The 20,397-nt window shown below is 38.9% G+C and overlaps 1 protein-coding gene across 1 annotated transcript in view; it reads left to right on the forward strand.

Moving 5' to 3' along the window:
- The first annotated feature begins 1,111 nt into the window (after positions 1-1,111).
- LOC136845723 (RNA-binding protein 42-like) overlaps positions 1,112-20,397 on the forward strand; it is a 92,831-nt gene continuing 73,545 nt past the window's right edge. Inside the window, exons 1-2 of the mRNA XM_067115924.1 lie at positions 1,112-1,279; positions 12,270-12,375. Of these exons, the coding sequence (XP_066972025.1) occupies positions 1,230-1,279; positions 12,270-12,375 (156 nt within the window). The 5' untranslated portion in view covers positions 1,112-1,229. The remainder of the gene's footprint in view (positions 1,280-12,269; positions 12,376-20,397) is intronic.

The following is a 20,397-nucleotide window of genomic DNA, read 5'->3' on the forward strand; positions in this document are numbered from 1 at the left end:
CATGTATTATACTTCGTCTTACTTCTTATCACCATTTAGTAAATTTAATCCATGCCCGTTAATGAACCCTAATATCCTCATCTATTTTCGTTTTCCTCCTGATATCCTTCGAACCTTTAAATTCCCCTAAAATTCTCCCAGGATTATTATCGCTTCTTTCTCACTTTTCTTCCTCCAGTTTCTTCCCATTTCTTTCCTTTGTTTCCCCATGTACCCCGTTGTCGTTGCCCATTCTTCTTTTTTTTTAATTTCTCCTTTTATATCAAACATATCGATGCTATTCATAATTGGTTTTCCAAGTCTGAGGCTGTTTTCCTTAAATAAGATCAGCAGTTTTTCTTGTTCCTTTTCAACTCGTTGTTTCTAGCGTGTGTACTCATTTACATAACTTTACAAATTTCAAGCTGTAACTCTGTTAAACAAGTCCCATTTAATTTTTTTGTTCTCTAGCATAATATTCATAGCATAATAATCATTTCTACATATTTTTTTCTCTGTCGGTCCTTGAATAATGACTAACACTTTATGGCACATACCTTATTGTCCTTCTCTTGCTTTGCGTATTATGTGTCATTTGTTTCTTTGCCATCGCAACCGTTTGGTTCACTTGTGCTTACATTTTCCGTCTCGCTAACACTATTCCAGTTACCACTGATGTTATTACATGTCCTCTTCCTCTCCGTCTCCCTCCAAATATTTTCATCCTGCATTGCTTCATTCTTCCTCCCCTGACCTCCGAAACTCCTTACCCTTTATCTTCGAAGTTTCCCCTTTCCTTCCCTTATCTTTTTTGGGTAAATCTTTACTTGCTCTTACTTTCTTCTTGACAGAATTTTATTCACTTTTCATTTACTTTGAAGTATTAAGAATCTCCCACTTAGGGCAAATAGGAGGACTTCCAAAAATAAACAAGAATTATGACCATCGTCGATGACAAGTTGTAGTTTGTTTACAATGTGTGCGTTCAACAACCCACGATTTTTCACCGTACATATACGACTTTGCAGTATAATCTGTTTTTGAATAAAACACTTCGATATAAACTTATTCTCCTAAATAAATATTTCAGAAAATTAATAATCTTTCGTCCAAGTACTAATTTGATTCCTGAACATACGACTAACAGTATTTTTCAATCGGACTCGAATGTTTGTTGAAGTGCTGCTACTAAACGTTTGTGTGGACCTAAGTATAAGACTAATTAGTTCATTCTTCGTAAATCATCAGTCATGGCGAACAGGCACGATAAAAAGCGCCAGTTGGATGATGAGATGAGCAGGTGAGTGAGAGCACTGTAACATAATGTAGTTCTTTGGCTTTGTTACCGGCAGTCGTAGCCAAATAGGCTGGGCCAGGCAGCCTAACCTTGTTTAGGATAAAACCGCAATTTGGTTTAAGCCTGCTTTAGCCTTGTAGACGTTCGTAGAAGTCAATAGGCCAATAGCCCAACGTAAAACGCTATGAGGCTATTTCATCACAATATTAAACTAGGCGGTAGATCTAAGTAGTAGCTCCGCGGCGGCGATTTCCTTCTAACTTGACTTTTTCCCACAGTTTTTTGGTTGCTAATTAGGGATTTACATTCAGTTTTTGTCGCACGAATGTAATTGTCCTGTAATTAACCCCTGAAGTCCATCCAACAATGGGTTTCCATACGCGATCTTCACAAGAAAGAGCACGGGTACGTCTGTTTGGAACGGTTCATATCCCGTCCAGCAAGTGCAATAACTTGTTAATGTATGGGTACCACCCCCCCGGGCCAGTACTAAACACAGCGAAGGGACAGCCCATTTGGCCAACAACAAACAAATGCTGCCAGTATCAGAAGCCCTAAAAGTATAGAAAAAACCAGTTTCCAAGGTAAAAACAGGCGCAGAGCTAATACTTAGAATTACCAACTAGGCTAGTGCCAATTTAGCCTAGTGCAGTAGAGTAGGCCTAGCCTAGATAGAGTGTCGTAGTTGTAGCGAACCTCCAGTAAATTCTTGGCTCATGCATTAGTTTAGGATAAATTTTTATAGGCCCATTGGTAGAATTTTACTTTAAACCATTATCACATTTTAGGCTTGAAAATATAGCCTAGCCTAATTTTCCTATGTTTTAACATATGCTTTGAATGTCTCTGATATGTGTTTCTTTCGCTTTAACACCAGCACCACTTCCATGAGCTCTGTGTTCAGTACCAGCCCCATTTGAGTGAATGGTGCCGCTGTGCTCTTAGGTGATACGACAAGATTGCATAGGATTTCGTTCAAAATTCACCAAGTGGCAACCTAGCATGCCCCATATTTATCTCTGATTTCAATGCGAAAACATGATTATTTCATACAGTAAGGTCATAATATGTTTCATAAGAGTGAAATCTGTCATAACTCAAGACTGTAAGGAAATATCACATATATCCAAAATTCTGGTAAACAGTTATGAAACATTTTCAAAACTTTTATTCACTCATCACCAATGCGTTTGACAAAAAAAGTCATCATCAAATATCAGTTCAAATGTTAGAATAATATAATAAAAAAATGAAAACATTGTCATAACATCAGTGTTGCTTCAAGTGGAACCATAAAATTTGAAATAGGCCAGTCCTTTGATTGCTTTTACGCCTCAACCCTGAAAAATTTAAAGTAAATACGAAAGTATTACCATAGCTAGAACGCATCCACTGATATCAACAGGTGGGCGGAGCGTGTGTTACGCAACCATTAGCAACATGAACCACTTGGAACATAGGCTAGCTCTACAATTAGTAGCGACAATGAAATTATCTTGAAACCATTAACTGAATTTTATTTTTGTTAGAGGAATATTTGGGTTTTCATGAAAATGAAATTATTTAAGTTATATTTTTTAACCAGTTCAGAAATTATGACTTACTAGCAAATATCTACCTATGCAATTATTCTTTTGTCAAAGCCAAGAATGTGTTCCTAGGCCTAGGTGTGTTAGATATCTTTACTTACTATAAATACATTACACTTAGCATTCACATCTCCGCATTAACAATTTCTGGCCGGAAAGCTTATAAAGTTATCCACACATTCTTGCACTTCAAGTTACCTTATGAATGAATAAATTGTACACCAAAAGCAAGCAGGAGGGCTTTTAAAAAAATATTATTTTAAGCCAGTCAAAAAACAAGTGTTCCATAGGCCTTGATATTAATACTAATAGATATTTCAATTAGTAGCCATCTTCTCCATATAATGCAAATCATCATCATCTTTTATTCTTCAAAGAACAGGTAATCTCTACAAATAAATTCCTCAGAAACAGAGATTACATCTCAGAAGACTTAGATTATTTTTGTAGGCCTATAAATCATTTTGCAATATACAGGTAGCTTGAACACAGCCTAGAACTTCAACATTCAAAGAAAACTTGTAATTCATATTCCTGTTTTGAAAATGTTATGCCTGTTGAGCTTATTAGGTCTGCTGTTATAATGCTGCAGAGGTAGTTACATTGACCAGCCCAAGGAGATGTTAAGCAGGCTGTCATTGATGGCACCGTTAACCTTATCACACTGTGCTTTGAACTAAGCAATGTAAAAAAAAAAATATATTAAAATCTCACAGGTTATGAATTATACCAATGCTTAAAAGGGATCATATTTATATAACCATAGGGAAAATAGTGCTAGCTGTGAATTCACAAACGTGTCGACACGTATGACATTTGAAATGAAAAAAATAGTTTAACACTACAAGGCAACGTTATGTTGAGTCTGAGATTTTGGAAAATACAGAAAGAATCATGTCGCCTCAGATTTGAGCGTGATTGTACAACATATGTCAGTAACAGTAAATTTATGATAGGCTAGGCCTAGATTTGAGCATCAGTTTCTTACTAATCACGTTATGGAGACTTAAGATCACAGCACTCCAACATCAAATAATGGTTTAAAATAAAATAATACCATTATACAGTATCTTACACTTATGGGGGACCACAGGGGGAAACAGGTTTTTGGGGTGTGGGAAAACTCAAAATGAGAAAAATAGCTTACAGGCATGTAGTTTTGCAAGTTTTGGTTCTAGTTAAGCCATGGTAAGGTTTTCTGAACCATTTCTAAGTGAGATCATCTACTTGGTTAGCAAGAACCAGATGATCTAGATTATGTTAGGTGGGGGTGTTCAGGGTGGGGTAAAGCTACCTGGCCAGGTAAGAATAGATTAGTTGTGGTTAAGTTGCAACCCTATCAGTTAATTTAGTTTAAAGTACCCAAGGTTAGGTTAAGGGGTTCCAAGGGGGGAATCCCTCCTCCTCAGCCAGGTAAGTACCCTGTGACCTTTGGTTAGGAAAATTGAGAAAAAGCAACAAACTCCTGTATTGATAAACTATGTTGTCAGTCGTTTGTTGACCTTCTTCACTTTTGGAGGTCCCCTGTTGGCTCTCATTTGATTCAGTGGTTTACCACCTTTCCAAAGTTACAAGCACCCAGCTGTTTTCATGGGAATTAAGAGGCACCTCCATAATTTTGGAAGTTATGAGACAGTTCACGGTTCATTTAGGCTAGGAAAACTTCTTTATTCTTTCTAGAATACAAACCTGAAGGCTTTTATGTGGTTATACCTTCAGTGGAAGTTAGTTTGATCATATAAGCTGGGTAACATGGAAGTTTAGTGAGGGGGTGAAGGCCTCATCCACTCACTCAGTAACTGGTGTCACTGTCTCTTCATCCTCTTTGCTCTACAGACATTCTGGATGACTTTCATCATGGCTTTGTTTGAAGCTTTTCGCTTGATTATTTTTTAGCTCGAATGGTTTAGACCTTGTTTGTTTCTCCAAATTGTGATGTAAATAAGAATGATAGTGCCAGAAAATTTCTGTAATCATTTGATAAGAATGATAGTGCCAGAAAATTTCTTTAGGAAGAATGATTAGTAAAGATATTTAAGCACATAAATCTCATTCTTTTCCGTCTTCATGCATGGAGGCTCTCCAGCAATGCTTCATCAGGAAAGGCTTTACATATCAGGCTGCCATCAAGGCACTACAGTACATTCAAGATATAGGGTGTAAACTTGGGTTCGTCTTGTATGCCAATTCTTTGAAAGGGAATTCATGCCCAAGACTCTGCACTCACCATCTTGAGATTTGTCACTGCTGTCAAAACGCTTGTACAACTTAATACAGTGAACCCCCATATTCGTGGGGATGCGTATCACACACCCCCACGCGAATAGCTAAAATCCACAAATACTTGAAACCCCCTTTAAAAACACTTAGAACTGCCCATATTGATAGTTTAAACACAAGAAAAACCCTGTAAAAATGCGTATACCTGAGTATTTAATGTAATTCAAGTAAGAATCATTTTATGGAGAAAATATGTATCAGATCTCTCTAATAATACAGTGAACCCCCATATTGCGGGGATCGTCCACACCCCCAGCAGAAAGGTCAAATCCGCGAATGCTTAAAACCCTCTAAAAACACTTAGAACTGCCCATTTTGATAGCTTAAACACAGAAAAACCCTGTAAAAATGCTTATACCTGAGTATTTTAATAGTTTTATCACAAAAATGCATTTATTCATGAAAATTATGTAAATACAGTAATTAGTGAATATTTCTCAGTGAAAAATACATGAATGGTAAATTTTCCTTGAATGATGGCTAGATATGTTCCACAGAAACGCGAATGTGTGAGTCCAGCAGAACCATGAGAGCAGTCTGAGGGTTTTACTGTACTCCCATGCAAAAAATATGGGAAAAATTCAGGAAAATAAATGATACCCATGTTAAACCACCTAGACATGCCATAATAAAAGATGGGAAAGAATACTTGATCCAAGGATTCAAATTAGATATGCGGGGTTGTAAATTCAATGTCTCGGTCTAACATAGACCTCACCTTCTTGCTCTAACTGTAGAGGGAAATTGTGCACCTAATCTGGATAGATGTGGATGAATGTCTGCCTTTGTCTGTGCTTGATTGGCAAAAGTTACAAATATCAGGCAAAATTAAGTAAAGATAGGGCACGTAAGGCTTCGGCCAGAAGTTCCTCCCAGAGTAGGAGTAGTATTGCCTCTTGTTCTGTTCCCTGTTACCCCCTCCTACCTATTCCTGCCCCGAACTCTGTTGTTTGAACCTATCACTGTACAGAGACCTCTCGGCAGAATTTTTTTTTTTTTTTTTTTTTGATGGTAAAAGATTTCGCTCTTTCTCTTCAAGTGTATAGAGAAGATTGGCTAGGATGTGAGTGCGATGTCTAGACATCAAGTGTTGCAGTGATAGTGTTATGGGAGGAGGTGACTGTCTGCCCCTCTCGGCCTCCCAGGTCGAGGCTCTCTGTCCGGCTCCTGAATGGCTCAGGGAGAAGATATGCCAAAATGGCTGGGAGGCGAAAGGGGGTCTGCTCACGACAGTTGCTCCCCATCAGTCCTGTTGCAGCTCAAGCATAGTGCAAAAGCTGATGCGGAAGTGTCTTCTCTTGTGCTTCTGTTTCGCCGAGAGGAGTTGGAAGCAGTCAGAGTCTAGTAGGCCGCTACAGACGAGAGCTTCCTCTCCAAGCCAAGTTCCTATCAAGAAACTCTCGGCAATGTCTCTCCTCTTCCGCCTTGTAGCTTTCTTTTGGGATAGCCTAGAGATCTCTTCTCTTCAGGCAGTCAGGATGTATCGCTCTACGGATCGTAGAATAGCCGGATCCTCCCGTTAGTACGCAAGTAGCGGCTTCCTTCCTGTTGATCCCCAAGTCGGCGTATGCCCGGTTCCGGCCCCTTTCGCAAGAGGACAAATTGGACAAGATTTGAGACTTTTCGAAGGTTTTAAGCCCAGCACTTCAGGTTCCTTCTGCAACTGAGGCCTGCCCTGCTCCTCACACGCACCTGGCGCCGCCTTCCGCCAAGGCGCGCTGGCCCGCCTGACCGTGCTCCTGGCGCCACTCTCCGCCTGCACCGGCCAGCACTTCACGACGCCATTTTTGGCGCTTGGCGCCTAAAACACGCGCTCTACAGCAAGACAATGCTTGCTTCAGCGCTACTGTATGGCGCCTTGGCTCTCGATCTTCTAAGGCTCTGACTCTCTCGCCTCATGCTTCGGATACGCTTGACGCCGGTCGTAGCTCTCTGGCGCCGGTGACGCCTTCCGCGATACTCAAAGAGGATAACGCAAGTTTGGCTCCCGAGACGTTTCTATCCGCGGTGCTCAACTGCTTCAGAGATTCTTCCCCAGCTCGGCGTTTCGAAGTAGATGATGTTCCGCTCGTTCACGCCCAACTTAAGCATCTCTTACAACTTTAAAGAACATTTTCAAGAAGACTTTGCTCCAGCTTCCTTCGCTCCGGATCACGCAGTTTGCCAAGGATTTAAACCTCCTTCCTCTAGATTTCCTGAAGCTAGTCCTCTGTCTGTTTCAAGTAAAAGAGTCTCCAAGGCAAGAAGCGATGGTTGGAGCAAGAAAAGATCTCAGGTAAACATCTTCTCTGTTTTCCCCTCTCAACTGTCTTTTAAGTCTCTGTTCGTGGTAGCAGACTGGGGAAGTCTTTTCCTTGGGAGACTCTGCCTCTCTCAAGGGGATTTCCTCCAGCCTTGTGATTCTGCCCGTCGCTCAGCTTTTTCTTCTCTGCCCCAAAGTCGGTTTCCTGCCTTCGGAAATTGACCATCTGGTGAAGAGTTCATAGGATCTTGGAGATCTTTCTATTGACTGGTCTATAGAGCCTTGGAGCAGGATAGTGAAAGTCTGTGATCTTCCCCCAAGACTGCTACAGATCTTGATGCTATTTGGCCTGGCTCTGACAAGCTATCAATGGACGGAACGCCAGAAATTGCCCTGCGACTGCACTGCATTTTGAAGAAGAGAGCACATTGATTTCGCTTGTCGCGAGAGGAGTCTCCAGGAACCAGAAATCTGGTTTCTTTCTTTTGCCCTTGCTTACGCGAACCTTTTTCCGCTTACGTTAGTTAGGGAAATTTCGAGTTCTTCTACCGGAAGTTCATACTTCAAGACCTTACTGGCCTATCTTTCTGAAAAGACTCCAGGTTTTCGACTTCTCCAGTAGTACCCAAGCCTTCTTTCTTCCTGTATCCTTCTAGCCTTCCTCGGGTACTCCTTCTCGGCCCTTTTCCGCGCTAGGGGAAGAGGAAATTCCTCTTCTCTCATCCTCAGAAAGCTAGGGGTACAACCTAGAGCTCAAGGTCCTTTCATGCAACGGTCGGAGCTAGACTAAAGTCGCTCTGGCAAGCTTCTAGAGGCCAGAGCAGAACCTGGGCAAGTGATCACCTGCCTGGAGAGAAGGCACCATTCCTTCTCAGAGAGTCCTCCTTTAAAGTCTTCGCAGACTTGTAAACGATCATCCAGGTGGGGACTAGAGAAACTCAGGGTGCTGGAGGAGGAAGTTACTCTCCCCAAAAGGAGCCATAGAAGCAGTCCTCGAACCTTCATCTCCGGGTTCTGGCAACTCGCCTGTTTCCTGGTTCCAAATCGTTTGTGGAGTGATGGGAGATCAGTCCGATGTAAGCGCCTCTGAACAAATTTGTGCTTCAAACACTATTCAAGATGGAAACCACACAGTCGTGGTTATCAATTCCCTGAAGTGGAAGGAGAGGATTGATGTGTCCTCGACTCCAGGACGATACTTTCATGTACCTATCCATCCGAGATCAAGGAAATTCCACGTTTGTGTTCAGAGGTATTAATTCAGGGCTCTTTGCTTCGGCCTATCAACAGCTCCCACAAGTTTTACAAGACGATGGCTCCACCTGCGAAATGGTTTACTTGAGGGAATTCACATTTCCTTTACTTCCGATTTCCACTGGCTGACTGGTCTCCGTCAAAAGGCAATGCATGAAGGGACTCACAAGACCTTTTCTACCGACTTAATTGGGACTCATAAATTCTTCCAAAGTCATAACTTCTCCATCTAAGACTTGATTTATTTGGGAGTTCGGATGAACTCCAGTTCTTTCAGGTTTTTCCGACGTTTCAAAGGATCGAAGAAATGCTGCTGAAAGTGAGATGGCCTGATGCAGCCAAGACTTGTTCTGCAAGGGAATGGATGAGCCTTGTGGCAGACCCTCTCATCGCTAGAGATGTTCGTCAGTCTGGGGAGGCTGACATGAGACCTCTCAGTTCTTCCTACAGCAGATCTGGAACAGGAAGAAAGACATGATTCGCTTTGTTTTTCCTCTTATCCACTCAAGTAAAGCAAGACCTGTCATGCGGAACGACAGGAGCAACTAGATCGAGGTTTATTACTGAGACAGATGAACCTAGACCCATGCTGTTCTCCGACGCTTCAGACGAGGGTTGGGGAGCAACATTAGATCTTCAAGTGTCAGCACCGTCTTCATCCCAACGGGACTGGCATTGATAAATGCGTAAAGAGTTGAAGGCACAGATCTGGTTTCTTGGAGACTGCGGCTTCTGGTGGAAAACAAAAGATAGTAGCACTGGGACAACTCCACAAAGCTCACGACGTGAAGAAACAAGGAGGCACTCACTCTTCCTCTCTCTGTTCAGGATCGCAAAAGACCTGGCTGGTGGGCGGCAAACCAAGAACATAGGAGCTGGTAACTCGCTTCATCCCGGTTTCTCAACGAAGAGCCGGATATCTCTGCGGTCACCCAGGTCATTCCGACGGAATGACCTTCCACCAGAAAGTCTCGCAAGGCTCGTGGAAGGTTTGGGGAACTCCATGCTAGACCTGTTTTGCAGCGAGGAAAACCGTGAGACTACCTCTCTTTTGCTCCCAGCACCCCAGACCCAGAAGCATTAGCGGGATGCCATGCTCTGGACTGGTCGGGCCTCTTCCTTTATGCATTCCTCCTTCCAGATGCTGAGAAGTCCTGAGTTTTGCACACAAAGGTGTGTCAATGGATCCTTATAGTTCCATGGTGGCCAGGAAGATCATGGTTTCAGAGCTTACTGGAGAAAGTGAGGATTGGCCAAGAGGTTGCCATTCAGACCAGACTCCTGTGCCAGTTGCACAGCAGAGTTCCACAGGAACCTCGCCAGATCTAAATTCACAGGTTCAGACTGAACACTCTCACAGGAGGAGAGGCTCTCTAGAAGAGTGGCGCAGGCAATGGCTAGATCAACCAGGCCTCGTCACAAAGGCCCATCGCTGGCGGAAGCGCTCAGGAGTGGTGTTCAGGCCCGGAGTGTCTTCCACTTCTACAACCTAAGCCAGGTGGTATGGATTTTCTTTGTTTCTGCACAAGGAGAAGAAATTTATTGCCGCACGACAAGGTATGGAGTATGCTGGGCAGCAGTTTTCAGGAATAGAGGTATAGATTCCTTTCTCGGACAAAGATATTGTAGAATCCCTAAACTTTGCTACTACTAAAGGCAAATCTTTCGTGTACCGTGACAATTGATGTGGTGCTAAAGTGGTTTACCTCCAAATCTTTTGAGCCTTGAGTTCCTGGTTTCTGCTAGGAATCTATCCAAGAAACCTCTTTCTTGGCACTGGGCCTCCCCGCAAAGAGAGTAAGTGAGATTCACACTCTGGACAAAAGAGTTGGTTTTTGTGCGGATAAGGCTGCAGTTTCTTCACCTTGCCTAGCCAAGAACGTAAAAACCCTAGTAATCCATGCCAAGGGAATTTCCTATTCCTAGCTCATCCTCCTTGAGTGGAAGAGAACGGAGAGACTTCTGTCCGGCCAGATGAAATCTCATCTGACAGGACCAGAAGTGTAAGAGGAACTCATGATTTTTATGGTGCTCAACCACAACCCAAGAACCCTATCTAAAAATGGGATTTTGCTTTCTTTGAAAGAACTCATCCAGAGGCACACAAGGAATTATGATGTGGATTTCCTTGCTAAAAGTTTGAGGCTCATGAAATTAGGCTATTGCAAATTTCTTTTAGCCTTCAAGAAGAATATGGCTTTAAAGGACATTCGTAAGTCTAAATTTATTGGAGATGTTCTGCCTGCTTTTGCCTCAGATTATCTGAGACAGATCCAAACTGCATATGGAAGACTGCAGCACGTTGGGTCTCTTTATGCCTGATTCAGGATGGGCAAGGAAACCAGAGGCTCTAGATCCTCTCCCTATTTCTTTGGTGCAGAAGTTTTTCGGTCACTCAGCCAGAGCCTAAGAGGTTAGATGGCCTAGGTAGGCCCATGGTCAAGTTGGTGTGAGTTTTTATGGTTGGGTGATATGATGGTGGATGCTTGAGGCACTGCACTCCTGAGCAGGGGCATTATATGCTTGGTTGATCAGGGTCAAGACGGCTGGGCCAACAGACCTTTCTCCATAGCAACTCCGCGTCTGAGCTACTAGCCCCGCAGAGCACTGTTAAGGATAGCAGGTTACAGAGGCAGTAACTGGAAAACAGCTCTCCTTTAGCAGGTAAGTGATCCAAAGTTAAGACATTTTTCTTAGCCTGATGATCTCAGGTTTTTTCCATTTAACACCCATAGCTGTCCATGCCCACCGCTCAATGTGGCAATCAGCCATATGTAAACAACAGGTAAGTTCATGTAGGTAATGATATTTTATAAACAGGGTCAAGATTTGATATCATACTACCTGTTGTTTACATATAAAACATTCCCACCCGCCTCCCGCAAGGGACAAGGGGACATAGAAAATATGATTAGTTGTTGATGGAAATGATCCAGGTACCCCGTAGAGGGCGGCAGTCGATTACCCAAGGACCATATATTAGCGGACCGCCAGTTTTGAATTTTCTGTCGAGATCGAATTACAGCTATATGTAAACAATATGTAAGTACATGATATAAAATCTTATTTTATTATAAATGTCATGTTTACTGTATACAAACCTAAACCCACAGTGGGGTGCTTTTCAAAGGGACCTTATCCTGGTAACTGTATTCTTATTAACCCTGACTTTAGCTGGGTGACTGCAAGTTATGTGCAAAATGGTCAGACAACACTTAACATGACCATTTTCTGCTGGTAGAGGAATTCTGGAGCTGTACTATGCAGACTGCAAACTGGATTCTTATTCTTTTTTTTGTGCCTGTCAGGAAAGGAGGCTGGGGAAAGTCATAAAGTGAGGGGTTTTTACAAAAAAAAAAAAAATAAAAATGTAAATTGTATTTCTGGACCACATTAAATTTCTCACTGCTTGGTTTACAGATGTTACATTATTCCTACAAGAATTATTAGTACAGTGCTGTTGCTTGCTCACAAATGAAAATTTTAGATGTTTGTAAAGAAGTACTTCATCTGTTTTCCCTCTTCTATGAAAACTATCGTACTGTTTAATGAGTATGTATTACTAGATATATATGTTTTATGTGTGACAGATTTTATGATAGTGTAAATAACTTGCATTAACTTACAGATTTGAAGCAGAAATTTCTGGTCCTCCAGAGGTTGGTTCAGTTAAAACCCTTCAGCCACCACCACCTCCGCCACCGGCCGTTATTGGAGCCAACACATTTACTCAGGTATGATTTAAAAACTTGATATTTACTTGAAACAAGTTGTAATTGAACCAAATAGTTTTAACCTTAGAACTTCAGATAGTATAGATGCTGATCCACTGATTGTATTGTTCAAGTACAGTATTTTGATAGTTTTTTTTTTCAAGTTCTTTTTTCTTTCTTATTCATGTAGGTAATTTTTGTCATTAGTGAATTTTTTTGGCAAAGTTCACTTATTTTTTGTGTCTGCAGAATATGTAAGCAAACATTTATTGTCATTTGAGCATGGACAGTGTTGGTATCCATATTCTCTATGCATGTATTTAAACTTTTTGCAACAGCTGTTGAAAATAAAAATTGGAAAATAAAAAGCATTTGTACTAAGTGCTGTATACAATATCGCATTTCCAGATGGGTACATGTACCAAATATTTACAAGAATGTTTTTGTATTACTGGATGAAGAAATTCTCTCAGTTTGAACCTTCTACCAACACCTTATTTAATGCCATTCTCTCTCTCTCTCTCTCTCTCTCTCTCTCTCTCTTCTCTCTCTCTCTCTCTTCTCTCTTTGTTCATCACTGATGTGATAATGATCTTAGGGATTTTTCCGTGATTTAACTTTGTTCATTAAACCTCTTAAACTTCCTAAGGTTATTTCTATATATAATGGGACTGTTACCTAATATTTTCAGCTTTTTGTAAAGCAAGAGGTTTTATAGTAGTGAGTGTATTTCAAGAAATTAAGCAAATTTTTAAATTTATCTCTCCTGTAGTTTGAGATGAAATCTGTATTTTCATGTGTCAGAATATAGAGTAAACATAGGTAAGTAAATATGATGAATAAGTGTTTGGAAGCACTGTATCCAAATGTGTTTGAAATGTGATATTTTATAAATTGTGTTAAAAGATGAAAATTAGGTAAATGTTTTTACATATGAATGAAAACTTATTGATTGTTTTATAGCCCTGTCATAAGCAGATTATTATAGTTTAATGATCAGAATCAGCTAATAAATCCTGAGGGAAATGGGAGATAAAGTTTGACTCCTCAGTTGGTCATTCAGCACCCCATATTGTATTTTCAGTAAACACAGGAGCTAAAGTGCTCACAGTAGTGCTAAAGCTGTTGTTCTATGACAAAGTCAGTTCTGTAATCTGAATCATATATATGCACATGTACAATCACTCAAAAAAGTTTTGCAACATATACTTCAAAACTTTTCGGACAACAGCTTATAATAGCGACATCTGGCGCTATTTGGCAACTCAGTTGTAAGCGCGTGAAACAACTGAACACTAGTGGTGGGTCCGAGAAATTACCAGCAGTTTTCCTTAAACAGGGCTTTTTCTGATACTACTTACTGTTGTCATACTTTACTTAATAAAAGGATGTTACTATTATACTTCAGAGGTCATCGCTGTTCTTATATTTTAATATTTTCATCTCCAACTGCCATCACTATCGTTGTTTTATCTCCTTCATATGTGTGAACTTTGTAGACATAGGCCTACGACTGTTTTAAGTTGAGCTATTAGTCTTGTTAACAAAAACAAATACGGCTTTTGTAAAGATTTGCTTGCACATTATTATTAAAATCAAATTTTTATAATAAAATAAAGTTTTACCATACTTGTACAATTATGGAACTCAGTTCCTAAACTTAATATAAAATATACTGAACTAGACTAACAGATTTCCCAAGGATCACTACTTTTGTCAATACATAGAATATCCACCTGAGGGAGGAAGGGTGGGGCACATAACACACACACACATTTTTATTATACAATCACATTTTTACCATAACCACACTCAAATTATGATAGCTGACGGCTATTGAGGGAGGACAGAGCATTTTCATGATTAGATTAGAACCAATCCAAATAGGCAAATAATTCAGTCCATATAACAGTATAAAATACTGCTTGCAAATATTTGTACATATTAGGGGAGCTACTGCAAAAGGTACTGCTCTGATTTACTACTCCTCTTACTAGTAGAAAGCAAAAGGTAGTCCACAGAATACTGGGATGGAATCCCTGAAGTCATGGAATCCGGAGAATACAGAGATATAAAAAGTTTGCCCTTGCCTTAAAAACCAGAAAAATGTACAAAAAACCTAAATAAACCAAAAACCCCTTCCACCTAAATACAATAAATGATTTGAGGGCATCTGAGGGACAAAATACCCCCCAGTAAAAAACCAGCAAAAAACCGACAAACAAAATACAAGATAAAATAAAATTAATATGAAGAGGAATAAAATAAGGCCAAAACACAATGTTTCACCTACTACCATGCCAGCCACGGACAGGGTCCAAGGAGAAGGAATCACTGAAGAACCTCCAAATCCTTCAAGTAATGTACAGCAAATACTGATCTGGACCTCCAGAAAGTATTTTGAATTATAGCATTAAGTGACAGATTGTGTTTAAATCTGTGGAAGTTGCCACTGCCCTGTTATCATTATGGACTCTGAGCAGGCGTGAGTCCTTTTCATTTTTGTGTGTGTCCCTAATGATTTGGAAAATCTTTGCCTCTTGTGAGAGGTTTAAGAGGGATCAAGGGAGTGATTCTGGGAGAAGGATTTGATTGTTCTCCGTTGGACAGTAGTATCTAAGAGCTCTGTCGGGACACAGTTCCTCTCTGCGTCTTCTTCTGGGCCTACTAGGGCAGCGAGGCTTTGAGCCTGAAGAATTTAGGCCAGGGACATAGGTTCTCGACTAGCCAAAAATCTGGAAAGGGCAAGGGGCATCATCTGTATACAACGTTCTTCTCTACTGCATTGGACTCAGCTTGACTTTTTGCAGATGCAGAGCTAACCAGGAAGAGACTGGGTTCTTAGGAAAAGTTTCAAGTTTAGAGGCTGGGAGATTCTTTTTAGTATTAGCGCCCAGATTAGCGAGGGGAGGAGAAAGTCTTGTTTGAATGAAGAAACCAGATCTGGTCAAATACATTTTTATTAGTGAGATCAAGAACAGTGTTTAAATAGAGGATAGAATAGCCATTTTCTAACAGTAGACAGTATTTGATGTTCATCCCTGAGGAAAGAGGAAGTCCGCTATTCAGAAAACAATTGTTTTTCAAAAGAAAGATCTTATTTAATTATTTCTTCTGAAGACTGTAAACTTGGACTGGTACAGCCTGTTAAGATTTCCAATGCACTTTGAGGAGCTCGTCTTGAAAAACCCTTCTTCCGAAGTTTTCACAGTCTGAAGCCTTAAAATCCAGCGTGAACAACTATGATGAAATTCATTAAGTAAAGTGGGGCTGTCTGAGAAGATGCTTCTTTAAAGGAAGAGACCTTGGCAGTCCTGAAAGGCTGACTAGGTCCGAAACCACTCCTTCCTTGGCCAGAACGGGGCATTTTCCGAGTCTTTGGAGACGTTCTGGTGGTTCATCAGCTTGTTGATGACTTGCCTTATCATCCTGAAGGGGGAAGGCATTAAAAGGTCTAGGTCCGACCAAAAAGCAGCATCGTCATCCACGACCAATCTGGATGGAACAAAACAGGGGGTGGAATGGTTCCTTGAGGTGGCAAAAAGATCACCATCGGAGTTCCCCATAACTTCCACAAAACATGGTCCTGGTCCACTCTGAAGGAAGACCTGATTTCTCCAACTGTCCTTATCTTTCCGACAAATCCCTTTTTACCAAGTCCGTAAAGGATGACACCCTCGCTTTTTAAACAGGGATGTAAGCCAGTGCTGTGGTGTTGTCTGGAATGGCCACCGCCTGGCACCTTGATTCTGTAAAAAGCCAGGAGACCTGGGAAAAAGAGTCAGAAGCTCTTTCCATTGATGGAAGAGGTTTCTAGGATTGACCAGTCCCGTTTTAGTTGGAATTTCCAGCAAGGGCTCACGGTCTGGGAGAAGAATTTTTATAGTGGGGATAGGAGAAATTTTAAGTTGAATTCTAGAGTTTCTCCTCCACAGCCACCAATGAAGATCTTGCTTGTTTAGCTTCTGTGATGAAAAAGTCTAAATTAGGATTTATTCCTGAAAACAAACTTGTTCCAGGAAGAACTGAAAAGGTCTCATGTTCTCAGGTACTTAAATAAAACGAACTTCTCCACCGGAAAAGGTCCCTAGAAGACTCATCCACTCTTATCAGCACTTGCTCTTGAAGTGTCAAACGGTTTGGAGACAACTCTGGACTTTTTCGGGGATGACAAAGCCAGAAAAAAAGCTAGAGAGTTGAGTCATAAATAAAGAAACTCTGAGAATTACCAGCGACTTTGGCAGGTTGATAATGAGTCCTAAGAACCCAGTCAAAATTGGTCCTCCTGTTCACTGACTTTCCGAGGAGGAACGGAGAAGCCAGAGTCCAGATGACACATTTACATCCAGATGTAGCCACTGAAATCCACAAAATATTTGAAAATATGATGTAGACTGAAGAGCACCTCGATGTTGGTGTTTACCCGTGGAAAGGAACAGAAATTGACTTACCAGTGTGATCCTTGGGACTAGAGGAGCGGGAAGTTTTAGGACACCAGTTACCGGCAATTGTCCAATCCAGAACAATCAAATTTAAATCACTGCCAAAGATCTGGAACTGATCAGCTATCATAATTGAGGCCAAAGATTTAAAAATCAAATTTTTAATGACTAATCCTCTGTATATTGTGAAAACCAAGTGAAACTTAAGTAAAATATATGAACTAGAAAACAGATTTCCGCCTGTTTTGTAATACATAGAAGAATTCTCCATCCAATTGTACATTACACACACAATGGCCACACACACACACACATATATATATATATATATATATATATATATATATCGGCAGTATATATATATATATCTTATGTATTAGTTTCTTGATGGAGAGGCACACTGACAATCTACAGTTTTTATTGTGGGTGTTGCAATAATCCATTGCATTTTCAAGGCTGCAATGACACAATTTTGTTTAATTGGCAGTATTAAAATTATAAAGATAAAAATAAAATAAAAATTTACATTTCTTTTTTTTAAAACAAACTGGTTTTTTACTAATTTAAAAAGTGTCTAAACAGAAAAAGGGTAAATTGATCAAAACAAAGAGAACAGCAGAGAAATGTCAAAATTAGGGTGTTGAGGACGTCTGGGCATTTTTTTACATTTTTTAAGTTTTTTAAGTTTACGTATATTTTATATCTTTGTATTCTGATTTTTTTAAATTTACTATTCTGCTATATTTTATATTTTACTGAGGATGTCAATGTAGTAAATCTATGTATTTTACATATAAATATTCTAAGAGTATTACGAGTAATATGGTGTTCAAATATTTGTAAACTTGAAAATGTAAACTGAAAATGGTTTTGAAAATCGTACAATAAATCTAAGAAAATCTTAATTTTAATGCTTTGGGTGTATTGAAAACGATGTAAATATATTTTTATTGATTTTTCATATATAGATATCCAAATATATTATATATATATATATATATATATATATATATATATATATATATATGTATATATATATATATGTATATAATATATATGTATATATATGAATATGTATATATGTATATATATATGTATATATATATATATATATATATATATATATATATATATATATATATATATATATATATATATATATATATATATATATATATATATATATATAATGCTGTTATCATGTGTAATTTCTCATTTCTTTCATTGCTACTTAGGCCTATCATTTTGATGCCTCTTATGAAGTTAACCGAATATATAACACCTATTTTTGTTTTTCTTATTATCTAAGTTTCTAAAGAATTAAAATTAGCAAGAAGTTCAACATTAATTTAGTTAATGCTAAACGCCAGCAGTGAAGAAGACTACCATGCTCATCAGTGGAGAATGTCTGCTCCTCATCGCAAAAGATGATTGTTACAGAAATCATCGGCCACTGGATTATATTATAACGCAAACCCTAGCCTCTATTCTTTGTGTTTCGCTGATATGAAGCGTTGCTTGGTAGGAGTATGATGAAATAATATCTTGGTCTCATGTAGCCTGTTATGGATGGTTTGAGCAGCAACTTGAAGGGAAAGCGTAATGTTCTCTCTTTATGGCAACACTGGCTTGTCAGGGGAGTTAGGCAGAGCTCCTTCAGTGATCATCTGATGATGATCCTAAGTAGTACAACATTGGGGTTGTCCTTCACTTTTGACAATGAATTTATCATATTTCCTCGTTCTCTCTGTTGTTTTATTTCTCTATACATGGTTGTTTTATTTACGCTAAGCTGCCGAGCAGTATCTACAATAGAGACATTAGTCTTATGCAAGCTAATGATTGTGGTTCGGCTGAGTCCATTGCCCATCTTATCGGTGCAAGTGATGAGACAGTTTAGTTTAATTTTCCTGCCCAAATGTGGAATCACACGATAACATACGACGTTATGAGATTTTTTCTTTTTTGTTTTTGACAACAATAATGGTTGAATTCTTTCTTTCTTTATTTATACATAAATTCATTGATGATTATTCGATATTTTATTAGTCAATAAGCTTTTATCTGGATTCGAAATATAGTTTCTTCTTTGACTCTTTTGCCCAATCATCTGAAGTGAAATTTTTCAAAATGTTTCGTCATTTTTCGTAATATGATTTTTTTGCTCACCATTCTTTTTTATACTGTTAACCTTATGATTAATAACCAAAGTCGAATAGGAAAATTACATTTCCTTGTAAATATCAAAAGAACAAATTACTGTTAGGTCAACGAAAACTTCTGGAACATGTTGCAAAACATTTTTGAGTGACTGTACATTCGTCTGAAAAATCAAGTGGTGGTGTAAAGAAAGTAACTGTGCAGCTATGGCAATTATAGAAAATATTGTGACTTTTTCTATTAAAATCCTCCATATCAGTTTCATTTTTCATCTGGCAATTCAGTATAAGTTACACTTTAATCTTAGAGAAGTGAGAAAAAGCAGTGGGTAAGGGGTTCTTTATTGATGTAATGAAAAATTCAGATTTATTTAGTAATAATAATATTCTCTTAATATAACCTCATATTTATATAAAGTTCTTGCCTTCTGACCCTGCAGTTTAATATTAAAAAATTATTTTTATTTCCTCCAAGGAGTCACTCCATAACTAGTTGAGAGACTGATTTTTATCCAGTCATGGTATTTCAGCAGCACATCCTTCCACTGTGCACTTACATATCAATGACAGTATGCAAAGACCCTGCTTATCCTGTATTCTTAGTCTGGATTGTGGCCGGATGTGGCACAATTTCAGATTATCAGATGGCATTTGAAAGTGTGGAAATTGAAAGAAAAGTTTCAGATTAGTTTCAGCAATTTATTCTATGAAATGAACATCTAAAAGATTAAAAACCATTAATGTATGGTATAATAAAACAAATGTATAATATAACAAACATTAAGCAATTTTATAATGGAGCACTATAAAAGTTTAAATGTTTAGAAAAAATAAATAACTGTGATATCTGTACCATATTTAAATTGCCATATTTAAATTGCTGTACTATATATCAGATACTACTTTGTTACTTGATTAAACAATCATTTGAAATATAAAAAAGTACTAAAATACTATAAAGTAATGAAACAGTTTGATAATAGTTAAAATACTGTATAAAGTAAAAAGAAGCAGAAAGTAAAATAGCCCTTGTGTTTCTTATCTGTACTGTATTTAAATTTGCTCTTTATTAAATTACTTGCTACAGCATTGAATGGAACACCGTATAGTTAATATAGCAGATTGCACAAAAATTGTGTAAAAGAAAAAGTACCATAATTTAAGGTACTTTAAGCAGTTGAAATGAAACAAATTTTATATAAGTAACTTACCAAGTAATTACATATCTAATAGTTCCTATTAACCGGTAGTTAAAATTTGAAATTTGCGGTAGTGAATCTTTTGTTTTCGTTACGGTGTAGGTAACTAACCCAGCCCACTTTTGGGAAAAATAGGAACAACTGAGCAGAGGGCTTCAATATGTTTCTGCCAGCTTACGATGACGGTTGTGAGCAGCAGCTGGATTTGAAATCCTTGGACTTTACTGTTATGGTTTTTGACTA

This window comes from Macrobrachium rosenbergii, chromosome 14 (assembly GCF_040412425.1).
Source record: "Macrobrachium rosenbergii isolate ZJJX-2024 chromosome 14, ASM4041242v1, whole genome shotgun sequence".
Lineage (NCBI taxonomy): Eukaryota > Metazoa > Arthropoda > Malacostraca > Decapoda > Palaemonidae > Macrobrachium > Macrobrachium rosenbergii.